General features: G+C 46.3%; 1 protein-coding gene across 1 annotated transcript in view; it reads right to left on the bottom strand.

Annotated features, from left to right (window-relative positions):
- DMD (dystrophin) overlaps positions 1-22,426 on the bottom strand; it is a 2,615,032-nt gene that overhangs the window by 1,273,295 nt on the left and 1,319,311 nt on the right. Inside the window, exons 38-40 of the mRNA XM_030202363.1 lie at positions 10,321-10,443; positions 8,004-8,141; positions 1,694-1,846 (exon numbers count right to left, since the gene is read on the bottom strand). Coding sequence (XP_030058223.1) covers positions 1,694-1,846; positions 8,004-8,141; positions 10,321-10,443 — 414 coding nt within the window. The remainder of the gene's footprint in view (positions 1-1,693; positions 1,847-8,003; positions 8,142-10,320; positions 10,444-22,426) is intronic.

The raw sequence follows: 22,426 nt of genomic DNA, 5'->3' as shown, positions 1-22,426 counted from the left end.
CCATCCCCCCTACCTGTTACACTTGTGGTGGTAAATGGGAGCCCTCCAAACCCCCACAAAACCCACTGTACCCACATGTAGGTGCCCCCCTTTATCCCTAAGGGCTATGGTAGTGGTGTACAGTTGTAGGGAGTGGGTTTTGGGGGGATTTGGGGGGCACAGCACACAAGGTAAGGGAGTTATGCACCTGGGAGCAATTTTTGAAGTCCACTGCAGTGCCCCCTAGGGTGCCCTGTTGGTGTCCTGGCATGTGAGGGGGACCAATGCACTACAAATGCTGGCTCCTCCCACGACCAAATTGCTTGGATTTGACCGGGTTTGAGATGGCCGCCATTAGTTTCAATTATCGGCGAAAACCAATGCCGGCCATCTCTAAAGCCGGCCCAAATGTTGAGATTTGGCCGGCTCCGACCGTATTATCGAAATGAAAGACGGCCGGCCATCTTGTTTCAATAATACAGTTGGGGCGCCGCTTTATGGGGCCGGCTTGGAGATGGCCGCTCATATAGATGGCCGGCCCCGTTCGATTATGCCCCTCCATGTATGTTATGATACTGCAGCAGCCCGGCAGTAGTTCCCAAACCCAGCATGCGTCATATCCATAAAACTATTTTTGTAGTGCCCGTGTGTACCCGGTGGTAACTGCGTAGTGCCACGCACTGCCTGGTTATTGACGGGTTAACACGAGAACCCTTACCGCCACCTCAATGTGTGGCTGTAAGCAGAGGCGTAGCCAGACACCCAATTTTGGGTGGGCCTGGGCCCAAGATGGGTGGGCAGAAGATCCTCCCTGTCCCACAAGTGATTTGGTCTGTCCCTATCACCTGCATGCCATATGGTCTCTCAAACATCCTCCCTCCCCCCACATACCTTTTAAATAGCAGATTTTCACTGGCAATGAGCAGCAACTAATACACACTGCTTATGTTGGCCCCACAGTCTTCCCTCTGATGCAATTTCCTGTTTCCGTATAGGCGGGAATACATCAGAGGGAAGGATGTGGGGCCAGTGCGAACAGTATGTATCAGTCGCTGCTCACTGCAGGCGAAGATCTGCTATTTACAAGGTATGCTGGAGGGAGAGTAGTTGGGAGTTTTCGGCTGGTGGTGCTTGGGGATCCCTGCCAGCCACATCATAGATGTGCTGCTACTGGGTTGGCATGGGCCCACCCGGGCCCACCCTTGGCTACGCCACTGGCAGTAAGTGCTCGCCCCCCGAAATGGCCGCGTGGCAAGTACTTCACTCGCCACGTGGCCATTTCCTGAAAAAAAAGGAAAGACCTGCTTTTACATGCTGCGGTAAAAGGGGGCCTCGATGCGCATCGAAAACACGCGCCGGCACCAGCGCAGGCCCCCTTTTGAAGTACTTTCGTGAAAGGGGCCCTTAGTGCCTGTTAAAATGCTATAGTGTAGATTAACATTTTTTTTTCTATTTAAAAAGAACGTGTGAAATGAACTGAAGAAAACAGCAGAAAAATCTGTAAAAAAAAATTCTGAACTAAAGAAAGAAAACTGACTCCTTTTTGTGTGTATAGGAAAAGAGCAGAGCAAAGCAAGGGAGAGCCTGAGAAAGCACAGGAAAATGAGCTACGATCTACAATCAACTACTTTTCAGATCCTCTGAAATTTACACATTAATGCCGATGCATGTGGCATAAAAGATATCAATTCAAAAGCATTCCAAATGACGTTACCTTTAATTTCTGTTCATCTTTGGGGTCTGGCAGGCTGCCAAGTTTGATCTCAATGTCATCCAGCCATTTCAACAGGTCATCAGCCTGCCTCTTGTACTGATACCACTGGTGAGAAATCTCTAAAGCTTTTTTTCTTCTTTGAGACCTGAAATCCTGTTCACAGTTCAGACATTATGAGGATATCAATGAAAAGTTTACAGCAATATTTTGTTGTGCATGGGGGGTGGGGTGGGGGGGGGGGTTATAAATAAGAAGCAAGCACTACACTTGCAAAATGAATGAAACAAATTTCAACTGTAATTCAAACAAAACTATAGCATTATGTTAAAATGGGAGGAACACATTGTGCCTTATTGAAAGTATGAAAATACATCTGTTTGATAAAAAGTGCTTGGAGAGTTTACATCGACCTATTGCCATTGAGGTGCTAACCTTTATTGCATTCGCCAGAGGTAGTTTATGTAAAATATATTATACTACTAGTAAAAAAGGTCCGTTTCTGACACAAATGAAACGGGCGCTAGCAAAGTTTTCCTCGGCTCCCCTGCAGCCACACATGTCCAGCGACCCTCCTCTCCTCTTCCCCTGCAGCCACCCATGTCCAGCGACCCTCCTCTCCCCCTGCGCCCACTGCAGCCACCCATGTCCAGCGACCCTCCTCTCCCCCTGCGCCCACTGCAGCCACCCATGTCCAGCGACCCTCCTCTCTCCCCTGCCCCCCCTCCAGCCACCCATGACCAGCGACCCTCCTCTCCCCCTGCGCCCACTGCAGCCACCCATGTCCAGCGACCCTCCTCTCTCCCCTGCCCCCCCTCCAGCCACCCATGTCCAGCGACCCTCCTCTCCCCCTTGCCCACTGCAGCCACCCATGTCCAGCGACCCTCCTCTCCCCCTGCGCCCACTGCAGCCACCCATGTCCAGCGACCCTCCTCTCCCTCTGCGCCCACTGCAGCCACCCATGTCCAGCGACCCTCCTCTCCCCCTGCGCCCACTGCAGCCACCCATGTCCAGCGACCCTCCTCTCTCCCCTGCCCCCCCCTCCAGCCACCCATGTCCAGTGACCCCTGCCCCCTCTGCAGCCTCCTCTGGACATGGATCAGCTGTGAGGCATGTTTTTTTTCCCCCCGGGTTCTGAAGTTGACATCATAATGGCTACGGTGATGTCAGCCTGATCTACGGAGCCTAGCAGACCAACTCGGAATGAGCCACGGTCCCAGGCAAGTCAGAATGTTGGAGGCGAGAATTATTATATAGGATATTATAGGATCCCATTGAACCTACACAACGGAACTTCCAAATTCTAACTGGCCACAACCCCCCCCCCCCCCTTCCCTAAACTATTCTGATCAGCATTACTGCTTTATGGGAAGTTGCTGAAAACAGGTTTATATTGTGAAAAATTGCATTCGTCACATGGCAATTTTTGAGGAAAGGTATAATTGCAATGTAAAAAAAAAAAGTTTGCATAATTATATTCCCGAGGTTGCTTCTCTTCTGATTAGCTATTCATAAGTCTACATTTGCAGAGGTGAAAGCAACTCTGTGTTCAGAAGGGAATAATTTCAAGGCACTGTCTTGCTGAGTATATTCTATTTCAAAGATTATTTTCTTCTCTGTCCTAAAATAGACACATTCAGACAGCCACATAAAAAAGGGAAAAGAACATCGCAGCCCTATATTGTATATTGTCCAATATTTTGTAAAAAAAAAAAGAAAAACCCAATGCATCAAAGAAACTAAAAATATCACCCTTCCTATACGTCTGCCTATTTGAATATACTTTAACAGTTCAATAGTGTATTGAATTTTATCTGTCAAGGTTGAATGCATTTATTGAGTCAGCAAAAGGAAAATCAATCGCTCTCCCTTTTGTTTGCGCAGCCAGCAAAGACCTAGTCAATAGCAGAAATTTAAATGTCATTTTATCATAATTAAAGGGAACATCGGAGTTCTAAATAACGCGTCCCCTGTTTTCATTGTAGTGTGTATTATGATTTACATACACGATGCTTACGAAAAGTCAAATAAATTTCAATTTGCCAGACAAAAGCCATTAGAAAAAGGATTAGCGGCTCCTTCTTTGATCTTAAATTCCACTGGAAATGATTACTAATAAGTAATCTGCAAGAGGATGGTGGTAGACACCGAGTCAGGCTAACAAGAATGTTAAGCTGTGTCATAGCGTTCTCCGTGCAACCCTACAAAGTTCAAAACCTCTTTCGTCATGGATAATGGAATGCCACATTCATCAGAGACGTGGGTGTGCTAGACAGTTCAGGGATTAGACTTTGTATCTTAGAACGGTGAGTTGAGTGGACAGCTAACAATATCTCTTCACCGGCATGCTCAGCAGACCATCCAGTAGACATTATTTCTCGATAATGGATGGATATTTGAGCAGGCGTATGAGGGGGAAGCACTCCGCAGACTGGCAGAAGCCTAAGATTTCAGTCTTGATTTGAGCTAAGCTTAGCATCTTAGCCATATATCTCTTCATGACAACGGGGAAAGTATCAATGTGGGCTGCCATTAAAATGGATTATTTTACTGTGAACTCTAGTTATTAGTAACCAGGTCTCATTGCATAAAACGGGACCTGTGGTAAATAACAGGTCTCAACCGCAAACAAATCTTTTCCGGAGACGGGAAGGTGGTAGAACTAGAGGACATGAATTGAGGTTGAAGGGGGGGCAGACTCAGGAGTAATGTATTTTTTCACAGAAAGGGTGGTGGATGCTTGGAATGCCCTCCCGCGGGAGGTGGTGGAGATGAAAACGGTAAAGGAATTCAAACATGCGTGGGATAAACACAAAGAAATACTGTTTAGAAGGAATGGATCTACGGAATCTTAGCGGAGATTGGGTGGCAACGCTGGTAATTGGGAAGCAAAACCGGTGCTGGGCAGATTTCTAGTCTACGCCCTGATCGTAACTGAGCTAGAGTGTAAATTTTAAGGTGATTCGACGCTAGCTTCAGAACTTAGTACAAGAACAGTGTTGGGCAGACTTCTACGGTCTGTGCCCTGAGAAAGGCAAGGACAAATCAAACTCGGGTATAAAGTATCACATACCATGTAAAATGAATTTATATTGTTGGGCAGACTGGATGGACTGTTCAGGTCTTTTTCTGCTGTCATTTACTGTGTAACTGTAGCCCACGATGATAACTACACTCCAAAGTTGGGTAAATGGAATTATGGTTGCATTTCTGCTAGCTGTATGTATTTATTAATTAATCTAGCAGTATTGCTATTTGCACACTTGGGATTAATTCTATAAACTGGGCACTAATATTTGAACGGCAGTTACGCGTGTAAATGTTTAGATTACTAGCATTTTTGCACAGACATGCACACAAACCCTATTCTGTTAACTATGCTGTGATAGCGCAGCTTACAAGTGGGCAGAACATAAGTGTGACATACATTTACATGCGTAACTTACAGAGTACTGTAAGTTGCATGTGTATCACTAGAACATAGCTATGACAGGTGTAAGCCTTGTGACTGTGCAAACATGCACACAGGTATATTCTGTTATGAGGTTATTTAAGGATAGAATCCAATTCAAGCAAAACTTACACGGCCTCATAACTGGAGTGAGCTTTGACAGCAGCTTCAGAGGTTGGGAAGCAGGGACTAATGCCGGTCAGACTTCTATGGTCTGGGTCTGGTAAATGGCAAAACCAGTTCAGGATGAAGGCTGGAATGGGCTTCGACGGCAACTCCAGTAGTTGGGGAAAGTTAGGGTTACCATACGTCCGGATTTACCCGGACATGTCCTCTTTTTGAGGACATGTCCGGGCGTCCGGACGGATTTGGCCAGCCTGCCCATTTGTCCAGATTTCTGGACAAACGAGCTGGCTGGCGGGCGCCGGACTCCTCTCCCCTACTCTACTATCCCTGGTGGTCTAGAGGTACCTCTTCGTCTTCGGGGCAGGAAAGAGCCCCCTTTTTCCTGCCCGGAGCGCTGCTGCTAGCTGCCCTGCATACTGTGAATCCGGCTCTCGGCGTTTCAAAATGGCCGCCAAGAGTTGAAGCAGCCTCGCGAGTGTCCTCTTTTTATGAGGACAAAAAAATGGTAACCCTAGGAAAAGTAGGACTGGTGCCAGGCAGGCTTCTACGGTCTGTGCCCCAAAACTGACAGGGACAGACAGAGATCAAGTCGAAGTGGAACCTGTGCAGAGTGACGGATTCAACTCTAGCCGGTGCCGCCTTGTTGGGCAACTGGATGGACCGAGCAGGTCTTTATATGCCAACATGTATTCTATAGGAACGTGGGCACCCACTTTATGAAAATGGCATCGATCGGGCACCTTCTGGATGCCTACATGCCTCTCGGTGCAGTCTGCGCATGGGACAACTTCGAATCTGACACCCCGGCGGGAAAAGCTGATGCCACCAGATGCCACTCAGCCACCTAATCCTACGTATTTTCCAGAGCATGCCGATGAAGCCACCGGACTAGGAAGCGTGTCCCACTAGCCCAAAATGAACCATCACCGAAAGAGAGTGCGGCAATAGATTATAAGGTTCAGCTGGATCATCGTGTTTGCTATTTCCAGAAGTTAAATAGGGAATCAAGAGTGGAAATGTATCTGTCTAATCAGCTGGTATTTTTCTACAAAAGACGGTGGGAACGAGGCAATCAACACCTTTAGGGAATGTAATGAAGGAGGCCGTCTTTTATGTCAGGTAAATGTCAGTGGCAGATGAGCTGCTGTTATGATTCCGTTAGAATCCTGCCAGTCAGACAGGGGAATGCTTGAAACCGCTCCTGATTGGTCCGTCAGGGGCTGAGCTGATGTCAGTCTGTCTACTTACGCTCGCCCCTCCCGTCGACCCCTGCTTTGGCCTTTTACTCCAAATCTGCTCTGTGTGAGCTGTTAGCTCTGTGCTTGTGTGGAGTTGTTTCTCCTCTCCTGGCTGCAGTTTCTGTTTGCTCTGTCTGTGTGTGTCTAATTACCCCTCTCCCCAGGGGCGTAGCCAGACACCCATCTTTGGGTGGGCCTGGACCCAAGGTGGGTGGGCAGCACTCCGCCTTGTCCTACAAGTGATTTAGTTTCTCCCTCTCTTGCCTGCATGCCATATGGTCTTTCAAACATCCCTTGTCCCCCGTATACCTTTTAAATAGCAGATTTTCACCGGCCCACCCCAGCCCACCCTTGGCTACGCCACTGCCTCTCCCTACACCTGGGGATCTCTGTTTAGCTCCGGTGCTGAGTTACTTCTGTTCTGTTCCAGTTTCTTGTTTGCTGCCCTTCCTTCAGAGTTCCCTTCCTGCTATGTTTGTTTCTGTCAGGTCCTGTGCCTTGATTCTCTCTGTAGGGGTTGTTTGTTTGTTTTTCTTTGTGCTCCTGTAACCAGTTGTCTGCAGTATTCCCTGCCTCAGCTTTCTGTTTGTGTGCTGAGCTGGGTTTAACTCTTTGTCTGCAGAGCTTCTCTGCTTCCCTTTTGTCTGCAGTATTCCCTGCCTCAGGTTGCTGTCTTGTGTGCTGAGCTGGGTTTTATCCTTTGTCTGCAGAGCTTCTCTGCCTCTGGCAGTTATCTGTTTAATGCAGTCTTCCCTTGGTGACTGTTCCAGTACTTCCTTTACTGTACTGCCTCCTGTTTATTGAGCACTGCCCCTTCCCTGTTTTGTTCCTGTGTACGCTACCCTTTCTCCTTGACTGCCAGCACCGAGGGTGTTGCTGGTGCTCCGGTCCCCGGAGGGGGACACCTCGCTTAGTCTCTTTCTCCCCTCCCTAAGTATGACTCGGTTCCAGGTAGGCCGTGAGGCCCGCATGCTTGAGTTCTGAGTGTGTCGGTTCCAGATAGGCCGTGAGGCCCGCCTGAATGCCCTATCTTCCCCTTTCTGGAAGTGTAAGATTGGTTGCGTGTGTGTGTGTGCAGGGATTGGTAGCTGGGGTCGTGTATAGTACCTGTTCGGTCCATCCTAGGCCTTGGCCTAAAAGCTATACTAGGCCTCAGCCTAGGTCCAAGGGCTGAAGTCCAGACTAACAGCCGCTTGGAGTAATAAATATGTTTCTGAGGCTGGGGAAGCTTTGTATGCAACAGCCTAACTATCTTCTTGCTTCAGCCCACGATGCTCTGTTTCAATAACACCAATACCAATTCTTTATTTTAAATTTGTATAAAATAGAAGCAACAAGACACCGAACCCCCAAACAGCATTATTTATAGCCTCAACCTATTGAAAAAAATCATAAATCTTTTTGCATTTATCCTGAATACATTTTGATCCACTGAGAGATGCTCCTTCTCCCATGCACAACGGTAAGAACAGGATGTTCCTCCAGAGAGGAGCTTTACCTTGAGGGCATTGTGCTTAGTCTGCAACAAATGCTGCTTTGCCCTTATTTCTTCTCGTTTTCCACCATCGCTGATCCTCTGTTGAAGAGCATCTGCTCTCTGCAAAAGCTCTTTCACAGCACCCTCATGGTCTTCTCTCTGTTCAAGAGAATAACAGGGCAAACTAAGTTCTTCTCCAACTGGTGGCCATGTACAGTGGAAGAAAATGAGCGTACGGCATCTAGAGAAGGGGACGGGGATCCACAGTAACTGCGGGGACGGGGAAAGAGCCCGTGGGGATGGGTCGGGGGCAGAGATTGCAGGGATGGAGCAGGGACAGATGCCGTGGGGATGGGGACAAGCTTTGTTCCCGTGCCATTTTCTACTCTGAAGCCTTTTAATGAACTACTACTACTACTACTACTATTTAGCATTTCTATAGCGCTACAAGGCGTACGCAGCGCTGCACAAACATGGACTGTGATTTATGTTTGAGTGATACGGACAACGATATTTTGATTTTTTGGAAAAACAAGCCAACATGCTGGCCACAACTGGCAAAATTTGCATGGGGGATCCTGTACATTCCTGCTACCAGTACATCTTCTAAGAAGACATCTTTGATTGCAGGAAGGACTGTGGAAGACAGGAGAGCTAGACTGAATCCTGAAATTGTTGATGATTTCTTATTTATCCACAGATTAAACAATCATAACAGGGCATATTTCTCCTCCACTGTGGGTTATATTTTGTACCCCTGGACATTTTAATAAGGTGGATCAGGATTTGTTGGGGTAGTATAAGTAAGCTATTGTTGAAAAGGTAGAGGGTGGTGGTGGGAGGGTTATTATTGTTGCTATTATTGTTTTCTATTTGTGATTTATAATCAACGGTTGCACAGCGTATTGTTCCTTTTTATACTTTAATTAAAAGAGAAATATAAAATTATAAGTGTTCAAGGCTTCTACAGGAGGACAGAGCCTGCGGGGGTGGGGCGGGGACAGACAGAACCTGCAGGGACAGGGTGGGGACGGAGACAGAACCGCGGGGATGGAGTGGGGATGGAGACAGAACCAATGGGAACTGGGTGGGGACAGGGACAAACTTTGTCCCCGTGTCATTCTCTAATGACACGGGGCTGGTGCTGGGAGACTTCTACAGTCTGTGTCCTGAAAATGGCAGATACAATGGGATCACATATCATTATGGGGGATTCTGATTGTCAGCTAAAGCTGCAGCGATTAGGGGATGACGTTGATTTTGAATCCGCTCCAAGCTCTCGTTCATGTGGCATAAGCCTAGTCATTGACTCACCCTACTATGGCTCATTCACAAAAACACACAGCCAGGGTGGTGCCAGTGGCGTAGGAAGGGGGGGGGGGGGCGGGGGGCGGTCTGCCCCGGGTGCACGTCGCTGGGGGGGGGGGGGGGGTGTCGGCTCCGCTGGTTCCCTGCTCTTTCTGCCCCGGAACAGGTTACTTCCTGTTCCGGGGCAGAGACAGCAGGGAACCAGTGGAGCCGACACAGCTCCCAGCGACGTGCACTCCGGACGGAATGGCCCTCCTGCCCGCCTGCTCCGTTTTCTATGGTAGTGGTAAGCACCCGGGGGGGGGGGGGGTGCGCAGTGGCAACCCGCCCCGGGTGTCAGCCGCCCTCGCTACGGCACTGGGTGGTGCCACATAGTGAAAGCAAAAACTTTCAGAGGTGTGGCCATGTTGTTCTGGTATAACAAAAATGGTACCCTATAGACTAACCAGTTTATTGAGGCCTGAGCTTTTGAGAACCACAGTTTTCTTTGTCAGTGTACAAGATGCCAACTGCCTCTGTCATATTGAAAATATAAACAGGTAATTTGAACAGGACTAAATCAGGAATCAGGAATGGGTTGATATTCAAAACCTGAATATGGTTAAGGTGCACAAAACCATTGTGAGTACTGTTCCCTCTAAGCTCAGCGGGAGTCCTCCATCCAGGGCTGCCCCCCCCAGGATCTAACCACCACCCCCCCATGGATTTTCACTGCCGCCCCCTGCCCACCCACTGCAACCATGTCAGACTCTGAAACAAAACGAAGAAAGAAGACTTCGGCTGGCGGGGGTTTGGGTCCCCCGCCAGCAAAGGTAGCAAACGGTGACGGCGGGTTGACGAGACCAGTTGCAGCAATCCGCATTTCTGCCCCCTCCCTCAGCCCACAATCTTAAAGCGACAGTAGCGCTATAGAAAGGCTAAGTCGTAGTGGTTGATATTGGGCAACTGCTGCTTGACATTTGGGAACGGAAGACCCCGTTGAATATCAACCCCACAGCGTTTTCCCCATTTCCTATCAGAACCAATTTACCAAATCTTTGTCAAAGTCTTCCTCAGTTAGATTCACTCCTTGCTCTATTTCGGCTTCGAGCGGCTCCAGTAATTTTTGCATGTCTGTGTTAAACTGCTCCAATTCTTTCAAAGTAACTTTGGGCTAAAAAAAGAAAAAAAGAAGGAGGAAAAAAACGTTAGTGTAAGCCACAAACAAGAAATGTAAACAAAGATCACGTAGGCTTCACCCCCCCAGGACACACATGCTTTTACCTAACGACCCAACTTAACCTTATAAGCCCACCCACACAACTCCTGCTCTGAAGATGATTATACCTTAAACCATGTCTCCCAAACTCCTTATGCTCATCCGCCAGTCTTCTCGTCTCCATCTTCCCTACACCATACCCCTCCCGATCTCTTTCCTTTTGCCTATCTTGCCTTGTTTACCTTTCCATGTTCAATTCACATCTTCTTAAAACCTATTACTATGTTTATTTCAGTTTGTAATATTCTCCTTACAATACTTACAATTCTATTTACTACGTAAGCCGCATTGAACCTGCTGTGTGTGAGAAAGCGCGGGGTACAAATGTAATAAATAAATAAATAAAATCACTGCAGGTGGAATGGATACAGCACCATACTGAAGAATTAAAGTATTCAGGGCCACCTCAAATTTCTCACGCTTCCCTTATCAGATTTTTCATTGGATTTTCAGGCTCTATGATGCGGGTTATTTAGTCAGGCCTACGTTCAGTCCTTTCTCCTTTTGCTTCCTACAAGCTTCAAGATCTAATAACTATCAACTGTCAGAAAAAAATGTGCCCACCACCCATTATAATTTTTCAACCGTACAGAAATGCAGCCAGCATTGAATCTGGGCACAAGGGCCTGTAATGCCGTTTGCTTCATATTAAGACTACACATTCATGCTTTCAAGAACATCCGATAGTAGCCTATCGTAGGGGCAGAACCATTGGTGATATCCTGTCATTTAGACCATAACGTTCCATCTCACTTGTGTGGCCAGACAACATGTGTGCTCTGTCAGTGGAGGCAAAAGTAGAGGCTGACCAAAGACGAGTCACCACTGGAGATATGAATCCAACAGTCTCTATTATAATAAATAACTAAAGGACCCGACACGGGCCGTGTTTCGATGCACACAAGAGTCTACATCAGAGGTCAAACAGTAAACTCCAAGTGTAGGCACCGCAGCACTGTTCAAGTTTAAAGCGATTTTATTTTGCTCCCACAGTCGTTGAAAGAAGTTTGTCCATTTGCTTTGAATGTACAAGCGTTTGGGTAACGTCTACAGTTTTAAACTCGAACAGTACTGCGGTCCTGTGCCTACACTTGGAGTTTACTGTTTGACCCCTGATGTAGACTCTTGTGTGCATCGAAACACGGCCCGTGTCGGGTCCTTTAGTTATTTATTATAATAGAGACTGTTGGATTCATATCTCCAGTGGTGACTCGTCTTTGGTCAGCCTCTACTTTTGCCTGCTCTGTTTCGCCGTCGTAGAGGATTTTTCCTGTTTTGTCTTTTGCACTGTCAGTGGTGCACGTCAGTCATTACTGGTCCTAGTTGGACTGCCCCACGTAAGGATAAAACAATACTGAGTCGAATAAACACTACATGTGAGTCTGAGAATGTTGTATATGCCATTTTGCACCCATACTACTACTACTATAAATCACTTCTATAGAGCTACCAGTCGTACGCAGTGCTTTACAAGTGAACATGAAGAAAGACAGTCCCTGCTCAAAAGAGCTTATGGCTCAGGAAGCCTATTCCAGGCATAAGGTGTGGCGAGATAGAAGGAGCGGCGTCTGGAGTTAGCGATGGAGAAGGGTGCAACTAGGAGAGATTTGCCTAGTGAACGGAGTTCTAGGGAAGGAGTGTAGGGAGAGATGAGGGTGGAGAGGTAGTGAGGGGCTGCAGAGTGAATGCACTTATAGGTCAATAAGAGGAGTTTGAATTGTATACACAAATGGATAGGGAGCCAGTGAAGCGATTTCAGGAGAGGGCTGATATGGGCATAATGACTTTGGCGAAATATTAGTTGTGCGGCAGAGTTTTGAACAGATTGAAGAGGAGAGAGATGGCTGAGCGGAAGGCCTGTGAGAAGCAAGTTGCAGTAGTCTAAGCGAGAGGTGATGAGAGTGTGGATGAGGGTTCTGATAGCATGTTCAGAAAGGAAAGGTCAAATTCTGGCGATGTTATAAAGGAAGAAACGACAGGTTTTAGCAATCTGTTGAATATGGGCAGAGAAGGAGAGGGAGGAGTTGAAGATGACCCCAAGGTTGTGAGCAGACGAGACAGGAAGAATGAGCGTGTTGTCGACAGAAATAGAGAATGGGGGAAGGGGAGAGGTTGGTTCAGGAGGGAAGATAAGGAGTTCAGTTTTGGATATATTGAGTTTCAGATGGTGGTGAAACATCCATGCAGCAATGTCAGAGAGGCAGGCAGATACCTTGGATTGGATTTCTGCCGAGATTACTGGTGTGGAGAGGTAGATCTGGGAGTCATCAGTGTAAAGGTGATACTGAAAGCCGTGTGATGAGATCAAAGCACCAAGGGAGGAGGTATAGATGGAAAAAAGGAGAGGTCCTAGAACAGATCCTTGAGGTACACCCACTGACAGCGGGATAGAGGAAGAGGAGGAACCACCAGAGTATACACTAAAAGTACGCTGTGAGAGATAAGAAGAGAACCAGGAGAGAGCAGAATTCCGAAATCCAAGTGAGGACAGCGTGTCAAGGAGTAGGCTGTGATCAAGAGTATCAAAAGCAGCAGAAAGATCGAGAAGGAGGAGGATAGAATAGAGCCCTTTGGATTTTGCCAGGAATAGATCATTGGAGACTTTAGTAAGTGCTGTTTCAGTTGAATGAAGGGGACGAGAGCCAGATTGGAGCGGATCAAGAAGAAAGAAAGTCGAGGCAGCGACGGTGGACATCACGTTCTAGTAACTTGGATAAGAAAGGGAAGGAGGGAGATGGGGAGATAGTTGGAAGGAGAGGTAGGATCCAGAGAAGGTTTTTTGAGGAGCGGGGTGACTACGGCATGCTTAAAGGCATCAGAGACAGTCGCAGTGGAAAGTGACAGATTGATGATATGACAGATGACTTAATTTATGTGGGTAGATCATCACGCCTGATAAAATACAGACTATCTGAGCATAAGTCCCGCATTCATACACCCACCTTACCGGCCCCGCTAGTACAACATTGGGTGGATAAATCACATGAGACATCAGATTTACAATGGCGAATTATTGATACAGTGGAGGCAGGAAGTATGGGTGGTGATACTGCAAAACGTCTTAATTTTAAAGAGCAGCGGTGGATATTTACTCTTGACACGGTAATCCCCCATGGGCTAAACAGCCAATTGGATTGGGGTTCCCTACTCTGACATAGAGGATGATAAAGCACTGATAGGACGAGACGGATGAGATGTGATTGGTGGGAATCGTAGGCAGGACTATTTAACACTCAGGAACACTGACACAATTTTAATATTAATGAATTGATGATGGCGTTCCTAACAGTAAGTTAACATTTAGACAATTGGTTGAATTGAAATAATGTCTAGTATTCTAATGTAGCATGTTTTTCCCTTGCTTACAGTAGACTTGACCCTGACGCAGCAACTGCAAAACATGCCACATGTCGGTTTTTGTCACTACTAACAGTAATTGGCCGTCAAGCTACCGTTGAAAGCTAAGTTTTAACTTTTCATTATATTGTGAATTAAAAAATATGTTTTGGGGAAGGTTGATGGAGGGACCGATGAGGAGCCAATGGCGCTTTAAGGGTTTAGAGCTCTTGTCTCTTGACAAATGAATTGCTGCCATTCTACACATTGAGCTACTGAGGTCCGTTAGTGAATGAAGATTATTGAAAACGTAAAGAATTTCAGTATTATAAAATATAAAAGGGAAGACACTATCCTGCTTATTTTCGAAGGAGATCACCGTCCATCTTCCGACACAAATCGGGAGATGGCCGGCCATCTCTTGAAGCCGGCAAAATCGGTATAATTGAAAGCCGATTTAGGCCGGCTCCAACTGCTTTTCGTCGCAGAGCCGGCCAAAGTTAAAGGGGGCACTTCCACAGGGTATAGAAGGCGGGACGGGAGCATTGTTAAGACATGGCCGGCTTCAGCTGATAATGGAAAAAAGGCCAGCTCTGACTAGCATTTCGCAGGCTTCACTGGATCCATTTAATTTTAGGACCAAGTCTCAAAAAAGTGCCCCAATTGACCAGATGACCACCAGAAGGAATCGGAGATCAACTCCCCTTACTCCCCTAGTGGTCACCAACCCCCTCCCACCCAAAAAACCCCCAACTTTTTTGCCAGCCTCTATGCCAGCCTGAAATGTCATACCCAGCTCCCTGATAGCAGTATGTAGGTCCCTGGAGCAGTTTTTTGTGGGTGCAGTGCACTTCAGGCAGGTGGACCCAGGCCCATCCCCCCCTATCTGTTACACTTGTGGTGGTAAATGGGAGCCCTCCACCCCCCCCAAACCCACTGTACCCACATGTAGGTGCCCCCCTTCACCCCTAAGGGATATGGTAGTGGTGTACAGTTGTGGGGAGTGGGTTTTGGGGGGGATTTGGGGAGCTCAGCACACAAGGTAAGGGAGGTATGCACCTGGGAGCAATTTTTGAAGTCCACTGCAGTGCCCCTTAGGGTGCCTGGTTGGTGTCCTGGCATGTCAGGGGGACCAGTGCACTACAAATGCTGGCCCCTCCCACGACCAAATGCTTTGGATTTGGCCAGGTTTGAGATGGCCGCCATGAGTTTCCATTATCGGCGAAAATCGATGCCGGCCATCTCTGACATTTGGCCGGCCCCAACCGTATTATCGAAACGAAAGATGGCCGGCCATCTTTTTCGATAATATGGTTCGGGACCGCTGTTTGTGGCGCCGGCCATATAGATGGCCGCCCATATAGATGGCTGGAGCCGTTCGATTATGCCCCTCCACATTACTAATTGATGGTGTAGGCAAATGTTGCATTGAGTAGATGGGTCTATAAAGCCCCCTCCTTTTGGTATGAGATTGTAAGTCATTTGAGTCCACTGACTTGATTTATCATATTAAGACTAGTCAGTAAACAGGCCAATGCAGATATTCAGCAAAGCCATCTACAGCAAGATTTAACTGGCTGAAAACAATGATTATGTTTTCACGGCGCCCTTAATTCTGAATTTAACATATCTTGAGGCCAGTCTTTATAAAGAAGAAACCTTCCCTTTGCTTAATTTTTATGCACCACATCAAATCAGTGATGAATGGCTGCAAGTCGACACAAATCCATAAGTGGATTCTCAAACTCTGTTCTGTGCTAACTCTTCAAATGATTAAAACACAGATTCGTTTTCCTTAGGTTTAACTCTACGAACTTGTGACACACCATTTAATCTCATTATATATCAATTACACTGAAGGCAGCTTTTCAGCTGTTTGATATTAAGACCACTTCAGAAAACCTTTCAAACGATAGGGGGTCCTTTTACTAAGCCATGGTAAAAAGTGGCTTGCGGTAGTGTAAGCGCGGGTTTTGGGCGCGCGCAGAAATATTTTTAAGCACATGTACAAAAAATGGCGCTTTTTTTGCCGAAAATGGATGTGCGGCAAAATCAAAATTGCCGCACGCCCATTTTGGGTGTCTGATCTTACCGCCAGCCTTAGACCTAGCGGTAAAGAATCTGCACAGTAACAACCTGCATGCGTCCGCTACGCGCATCTGAAAATAAAATATGTTTTTCAGACGCGCATAGCGGACGCGTACCAAAAATGAAATTACCACAAGAGGCACACGGTTTTTGGGTGGTAAGTTCATTTTTACGCGCATTGGGCGCACGTAGACGCTTACGCAGCTTAGTAAAAGGGACCCTAGATTTGCTTCCATCTATATTTGTCAGTACAGTATACCAGTTAAACCTTTACCCCTCAAGGAGCAGAATCAATTACTACCGTACTTAGGGGTGAATTCTATATACGCTTAAAGTTAGGAATGATTTATAGAATAGCGCTCATACCCGGGAGTCACAGCTAACTTTACGCGTGGCAATTTGCACCAACTGAAACCTGTCCTCTCTCATTCTAGAACAACATGCGTAAATGTTAGAAATGCTCCCGTTCCATCCGTCACCCTCCTATTTACGCGACCCCTTTTTAAACTGGCGCGTAAAATTTAGGTGCGGAACCCACGCCTAAATTTACATGTGTAAATTCAAATTAAATCTAATTAGTGCCAATAATTGCTTGTTAAGAAGCCAATTATTGGTGCTAATTAACTCCTTATTCAATTAAACTGCATGAACAATTTAGAGTGACTTTTACAGAATTTGGGGGTTAATGTAATAACAGGGCGGAGCATCGCAATTAGAGCTAGCCAGTTGGAACAATACTTTTACCTTGACAGCTGTAACACTTGGTCAGCTCCTCACCCTTGACAGCTGTAACACTTGGTCAGCTCCTCACCCTATCATCTCCTTCCCAGACTCCATGGTGACTGGACACCAGTTAGAGGAACCAAAGCAGTGCTTGCTGCCAGTCTGAGGTTATTTCAAAAGGTCTAATTGCGTGACTCCTGAAATCACAGCTTTTTTGTTTTTCTAATTTTCCTCTTTGATTGGTGTCTGTGCAATCAACTTTGACGTGCGCATTAAGGCGCTCTCGTGCAAGCTAAAACTGAGAGAACTTACAGGACAAGGCTATAAACTAATGCCTCAAGTCTAAGATACTTCAACATTACGCGTTTAGCACCAATTCTGAAAAAGCATATTGGTACCAAGATTCTGTTACAGAATATCAGCATAAGGCTGGCACTGGTCCAGCCATGTGTAGATGTGTCCTCTTATGGCGTAAGTTGACGTGTCTAGCTGTACCTAGTGATGTGAATAATTTATAGCATTCTATACTCTATACATGTAACTTCGAGACATGTTCATGCCCCGCCCACATGTATGCCCCCCTTGCAGTTAGGCGCTATGGAACTTAGGTGCTACCTTAGCTCCTAACTATCAATTTAATGGTGCCTTTGAGGCATGTAGATAGCACCCACCTCCAGGTCCCCTTACTGTGCATATTAAGAGTCCAAAAAAATTGTTAACATACATTGGAGTGGAGGAGTAGCCTAGTGGTTAGTGCAGTGGACTTTGATCCTGGGGAACTGGATTCAATTCCCACTGCATCTCCTTGTGACTCTGGGCAAGTCACTTAACCCTCCATTGCCCCAGGTACAAATAAGTACTTGTATATACCATGTAAACCACTTTGAATGTAGTTGCAAAAACCTCAGAAAGGCAGTATATCAAGTCCCATTTCTCTTTCCCCCTTTCCCTTATGACATCACAATATCAGAAGTGAGCAAATTATGGACAATCAAGCCACTGTGACATCACTGGTGAGGTTGGCTCTTATTGGTGGAATGAGTGGAGGAGTAGCCTAGTGGTTAGTGCAGTGGACTTTGATCCTGGGGAACTGAATTCCATTCCCACTGCAGCTCCTTGTGACTCTGGGCAAGTCACTTAACCCTCCATTGCCCCTGGTACAAAATAAGTACCTGAATATATGTAAACCGCTTTGAATGTAGTTGCAAAAATCTCAGAAAGGCGGTATATCAAGTCCCATTTCCCTTTCCCCCTTTCCCTTATGACATCACAATATCAGAAATGAGCCAAGTATCGGGCAATCAAGCCATTGTGACATCACTGATGAGGTTGGCTCTTATTGGTGGAATGAGTGGAGGAGTAGCCTAGTGGTTAGTGCAGTGGACTTTGATCCTGGGGAACTGGGTTCAATTCCCACTGCAGCTCCTTGTGACTCTGGGCAAGTCACTTAACCCTCCATTGCCCCTGGTACAAAATAAGTACCTGAATATATGTAAACCGCTTTGAATGTAGTTGCAAAAAACTCAGGAAGGTGGTATATCAAGTCCCATTTCCCTACATTAAAAAATTGCAATACAAATGCATGAACTTTATAGGCAACGCAGGGTTTATTCAGTGCACGGTACATTAGATGGCATGTTCACCCAATGATGAATCACCATTAATACGTTCATCAAACAGGAATTAATTTACCTATGTGCATGCTAATTAAAAGGACTCATGACACAGGCACCACCCATGGAGCCATATACAAGAAAGATCCCTACAAATATTTACCCACAGCCCCTTGACAATGATTATAAACTAAAAAGACAACAAGGAAAAATATATAAGCCACCTTTGGAAGGAAATATATTTAAGGATTCCCATAGAGAACAAGAATTATATAATCAACTATTCAAAAAATAATACAAAGCTTTTCTTCATACATTTGTAATGTGCTCGTACTCCTCACCAGGAACACCACAGACCACTAAGGGTCATCTGTACGTCCCAATTTTAGACTTTCTGTGGTTTTTGCAACTTCATTCAAAGTAGTTTACATAGTATATATTTTTTTGTTACGTTTTGTACCCTGCACGTTCCCACTCATGGCAGGCTCAATGCAGCTTACATGGGGCAAAGGGGGGTTAAGTGACTTCCCAGAGTCAGAAGGAGCTGCAGTGGGATTTGAAGCCAGTTCCCCAGGATAAAGGTCCACTGCACTAACCACTAGGCTACTCCTTCACCCCACTGAAATACACATGCATCCTATATAATAAAAAGCACCTCCAACATTCTGAAGCTGACTCGGTGGCACTGTGGCAGTGTAGGGTTTGTAAGTCTGTAGTCCAGCGTTTCATTGGCTCTCACTGTCCCCGCCCTCACGTCGAGGAAACGGAATGCTGCATGGTTGCCAAGCAAACAAACGCGATGTCACAGGAACGAAGAACCAATCAGACAGAACGGAACTTGGAGGAGGGAAGTGGAGTGGATTGAATCTCTAACAAACGATCATAAACAGGGAGGTACGAACATCAGTGGAGGCAAGTGCACAGAACGGAAGGGAAGACAAACATTTAATCACTTTGTCACTCACACACATCACACATCACACAGACATCAGACACACACACACACACACACACACACACACACTCTGTGTATCTCTCTCTTACTGTCTGTAAAACACACTGTGGCCCAGATGCATGAAAGACATTGGTAATTCCCGTTCCCTACCGATTCCATAGCGAATCGGTAGGGAACGGGAATGCATCAACGATAGGGAATGCAAATGAGCTACTCGTTGTAGCTCACTTGCATTCTCTAGTCCTTCGGTACCTGAGTCGGAGAATCGGGACGTCCCTTTAGATTAGGCTCCTCTTCCTGGTCTCTTCAGCCAATCAAAGCGGGCTTAGCTGGCTGTTGTCAGCGAAAAGCGCTCTGATTGGCTGAAGAGACCAGGAAGAGGAGCCTAATTTAAAGGGACGTCCCGATTCTCCGGCAACCAGGAAAATAGAAACATTTCGCTGTGGAGGGGTAAGTGGCGCGGCGAAGACTCTCAAGAAGGGGGAAAAAAAACACGAGCGCCGGCTGAACAAAAAACTGCAAAAAAAAAAAAAAAAGACGTCTCTCAGAAGCGCAGGGAGAGTACGTCCTTAAAGGACGCCCCTCACCTGCGCTCCCTGCTTTTTTTTTTTCTTTTTTACCTTTTTTGGGGGCCCTTTTCCTTTCCGATTCCCTCACAGGAGCCCTAACAAGAGGTCAGACATCTCGTTAGGGTTCCTATGGTAAGGGAATCGGAAAAACGGTAGTGCATCTGATTATAATGGGCTGCAACGGTACTGCAGCTCATTATAATAGCTTTTCAAACATTTGCATTCCGTTTTCGTTGCCTGCTACCGTGGCAGGGAAAATGCCCTTAGTGCATGCCCGGGGTGAACTACTTGCGTTTTAAACTGGCTGGAACCAGTTTAAAACGCATGTTGTGGGCTCGTTAGGTTTTGTGCATCTGGGCCTGTCACTCTCAGTCTCTCACATGGGCAACTGTACGTTGCATTCTCAGGAGTAAGGAGCTCTTCTGATGTGATTGTTAAACTGATTGAAGGGCCTGAACAAGGAAAACTTTTACCACATTGTAACACAGTTTACACCAAAAATATTGTATATAAAGAAATCTTACACACGTAAACAACAATTATATTCAGAATACAACCGTGAAAACATTAATGGCAGGAACTCATTACATTGCTAGCGCCCCTTTCATTGCGTTAAGAAACGGGCCTTTTATACTAGTAAACAGATAAAGAAGAAAAAAAAACCCAATTTTTAAGCCTAGCTCATACTACAGAGAGAGAAAGCATTCATAACAAAAAAAGAACGAGAAACAGAGGGGGATGTTTACTAGACTGCACAAACTTAGCTAGCACAGGAATTAGACAGCAATTTAGTACAAACTCATGTAAATGGCTACAGCTCATTAAAATCAACCAGCACGCTACAAATCTCATGCTAGCTGCTTATTCCAGATAGAAACAGGATCCAAGCAGGTTACGAGTGGCGAAACGTCATGGCCGGCACTGACAGCTACCATGTCAAAGAGAACCACATACGAGCTATCGCAACCACTGATATAGTAAAGTGCACTTTAACACCACTTCAAGAGGTCCCGTTAAACGCTTTCGCGCTGCTGCCGCTCCAGTAGTGCAACCACTACCCTATAAACAGATAAAGAGACACATCCCAATCTGCCCCCTGAATATCTCTCCCGCTGTACATATCCCATCCAATTTGATCCCTTTCTGGTCAGTCCCACTCTCCCCCGATCTGCAACCCCCTAAAAAGATCCCTCCCTCCCACGATCAGGCCCCGTTCAAAAGAATCCCCCCTCCAAGCAGAACCCATTGCCCCAGCACAATCTGACCCTCTTTCCAAACCCCTGACCCTCTTGAACTTACCAAGGTCTTTCCAAGCAGAGCGGGCGTGGTCCCCTTTCACTCCCATCCCACTAGCTTCTAGGGTTCAAAGTGATACCCCTCTCCTCAAGTCACTGCACTGGCTTCCGATTAGGTACCGCATACAGTTCAAGCTTCTCCTACTAACCTACAAATACACTCGATCTGGAGCCCCTCATTACCTCTCTACCCTTATCTCCCCTTACGCTCCTACCCGTAACCTCTGCTCTCAAGACAAATCCCTCCTTTCAGTACCCTTCTTCACCACCGCCAACTGCAGGCTCCGCCCTTTCTGCCTTGCCTCACCTCACGCCTGGAATAAACTCCCTGAGCCCATACGCCAGGCCCCCTCCCTGCCCATCTTCAATTCCTTGCTCAAAGCCCACCTCTTCAATGTCGCCTTCAGCACCTAACCACCATACCTCTATTCAGGAAATCTTGACTGCCCCAACTTGACATTTCGTCCTTTAGATTGTAAGCTCCTTTGAGCAGGGACTGCCCTTTTTGTTAAACTGTACAGCGCTGCGTAACCCTAGTAGCGCTCTAGAAATGTTAAGTAGTAGTAGTACTATGACCCTTAGCAGTAGCCTATCAGTACTACATCTAGGGGTTGTCCTGCTGGGCAAGTCCCAGGAAAGGGGGTTGGGTGTTAGGTGAAGGGTTGTGGTATGCTGGGTCCTTATCGTGGGGGAGTTGCTGTTGGTTGGTCTTATTTATTTATTTAGACTTGATAGACTACAGTTCGGTTGATCATCACACCGGTGTACAGAGCCAATAATTATCTCAACAGAGGACACGAAGACAGAAATCAATCAGAAAGGAAGAGGGAGAAATGAATGGCCGAAATATAGCACCAGTAAAACAAACACATAACTGATGGATACATCAATCAAAAGAAGGAAAAAAGAGAAACTGTAAAATCAGCCAGCAGGAAATACTAGCTCATATTGCCTGACAAAAAGCAATCAGCGAGAAAGTACAAACTTAAGCTGCCTGGGGAAAAGTTTGAGCAAAAAGCCAGTTTTATGTTTCCTACAGGAACTTTCTAATTGAAGATCTGGAAGACGTAAGTTCCAAAAGGAGGGTCCCAAATAACGAAAAGCAATGCTATGGGACAGTTAAGTAATTTGCCTGGGAAGAATGTAAAGTTCAAACTGGGTAACAGAGATAGGAATAGATGGGCATCACGGGGGTCCCTGAATAAAAAGCATGGCGAGCCAACACCTAGATCTTAAACAGCATGTTGGAAGCCAATGATTTTCTGTCATCAAAGGGGTCATATGGTCTGTTCTTTCACC

The sequence above is a fragment of the Microcaecilia unicolor genome, chromosome 4 (assembly GCF_901765095.1).
Source record: "Microcaecilia unicolor chromosome 4, aMicUni1.1, whole genome shotgun sequence".
Classification (NCBI taxonomy): Eukaryota; Metazoa; Chordata; class Amphibia; order Gymnophiona; family Siphonopidae; genus Microcaecilia; species Microcaecilia unicolor.
This window is presented reverse-complemented; position numbering and strand designations above follow the sequence as displayed.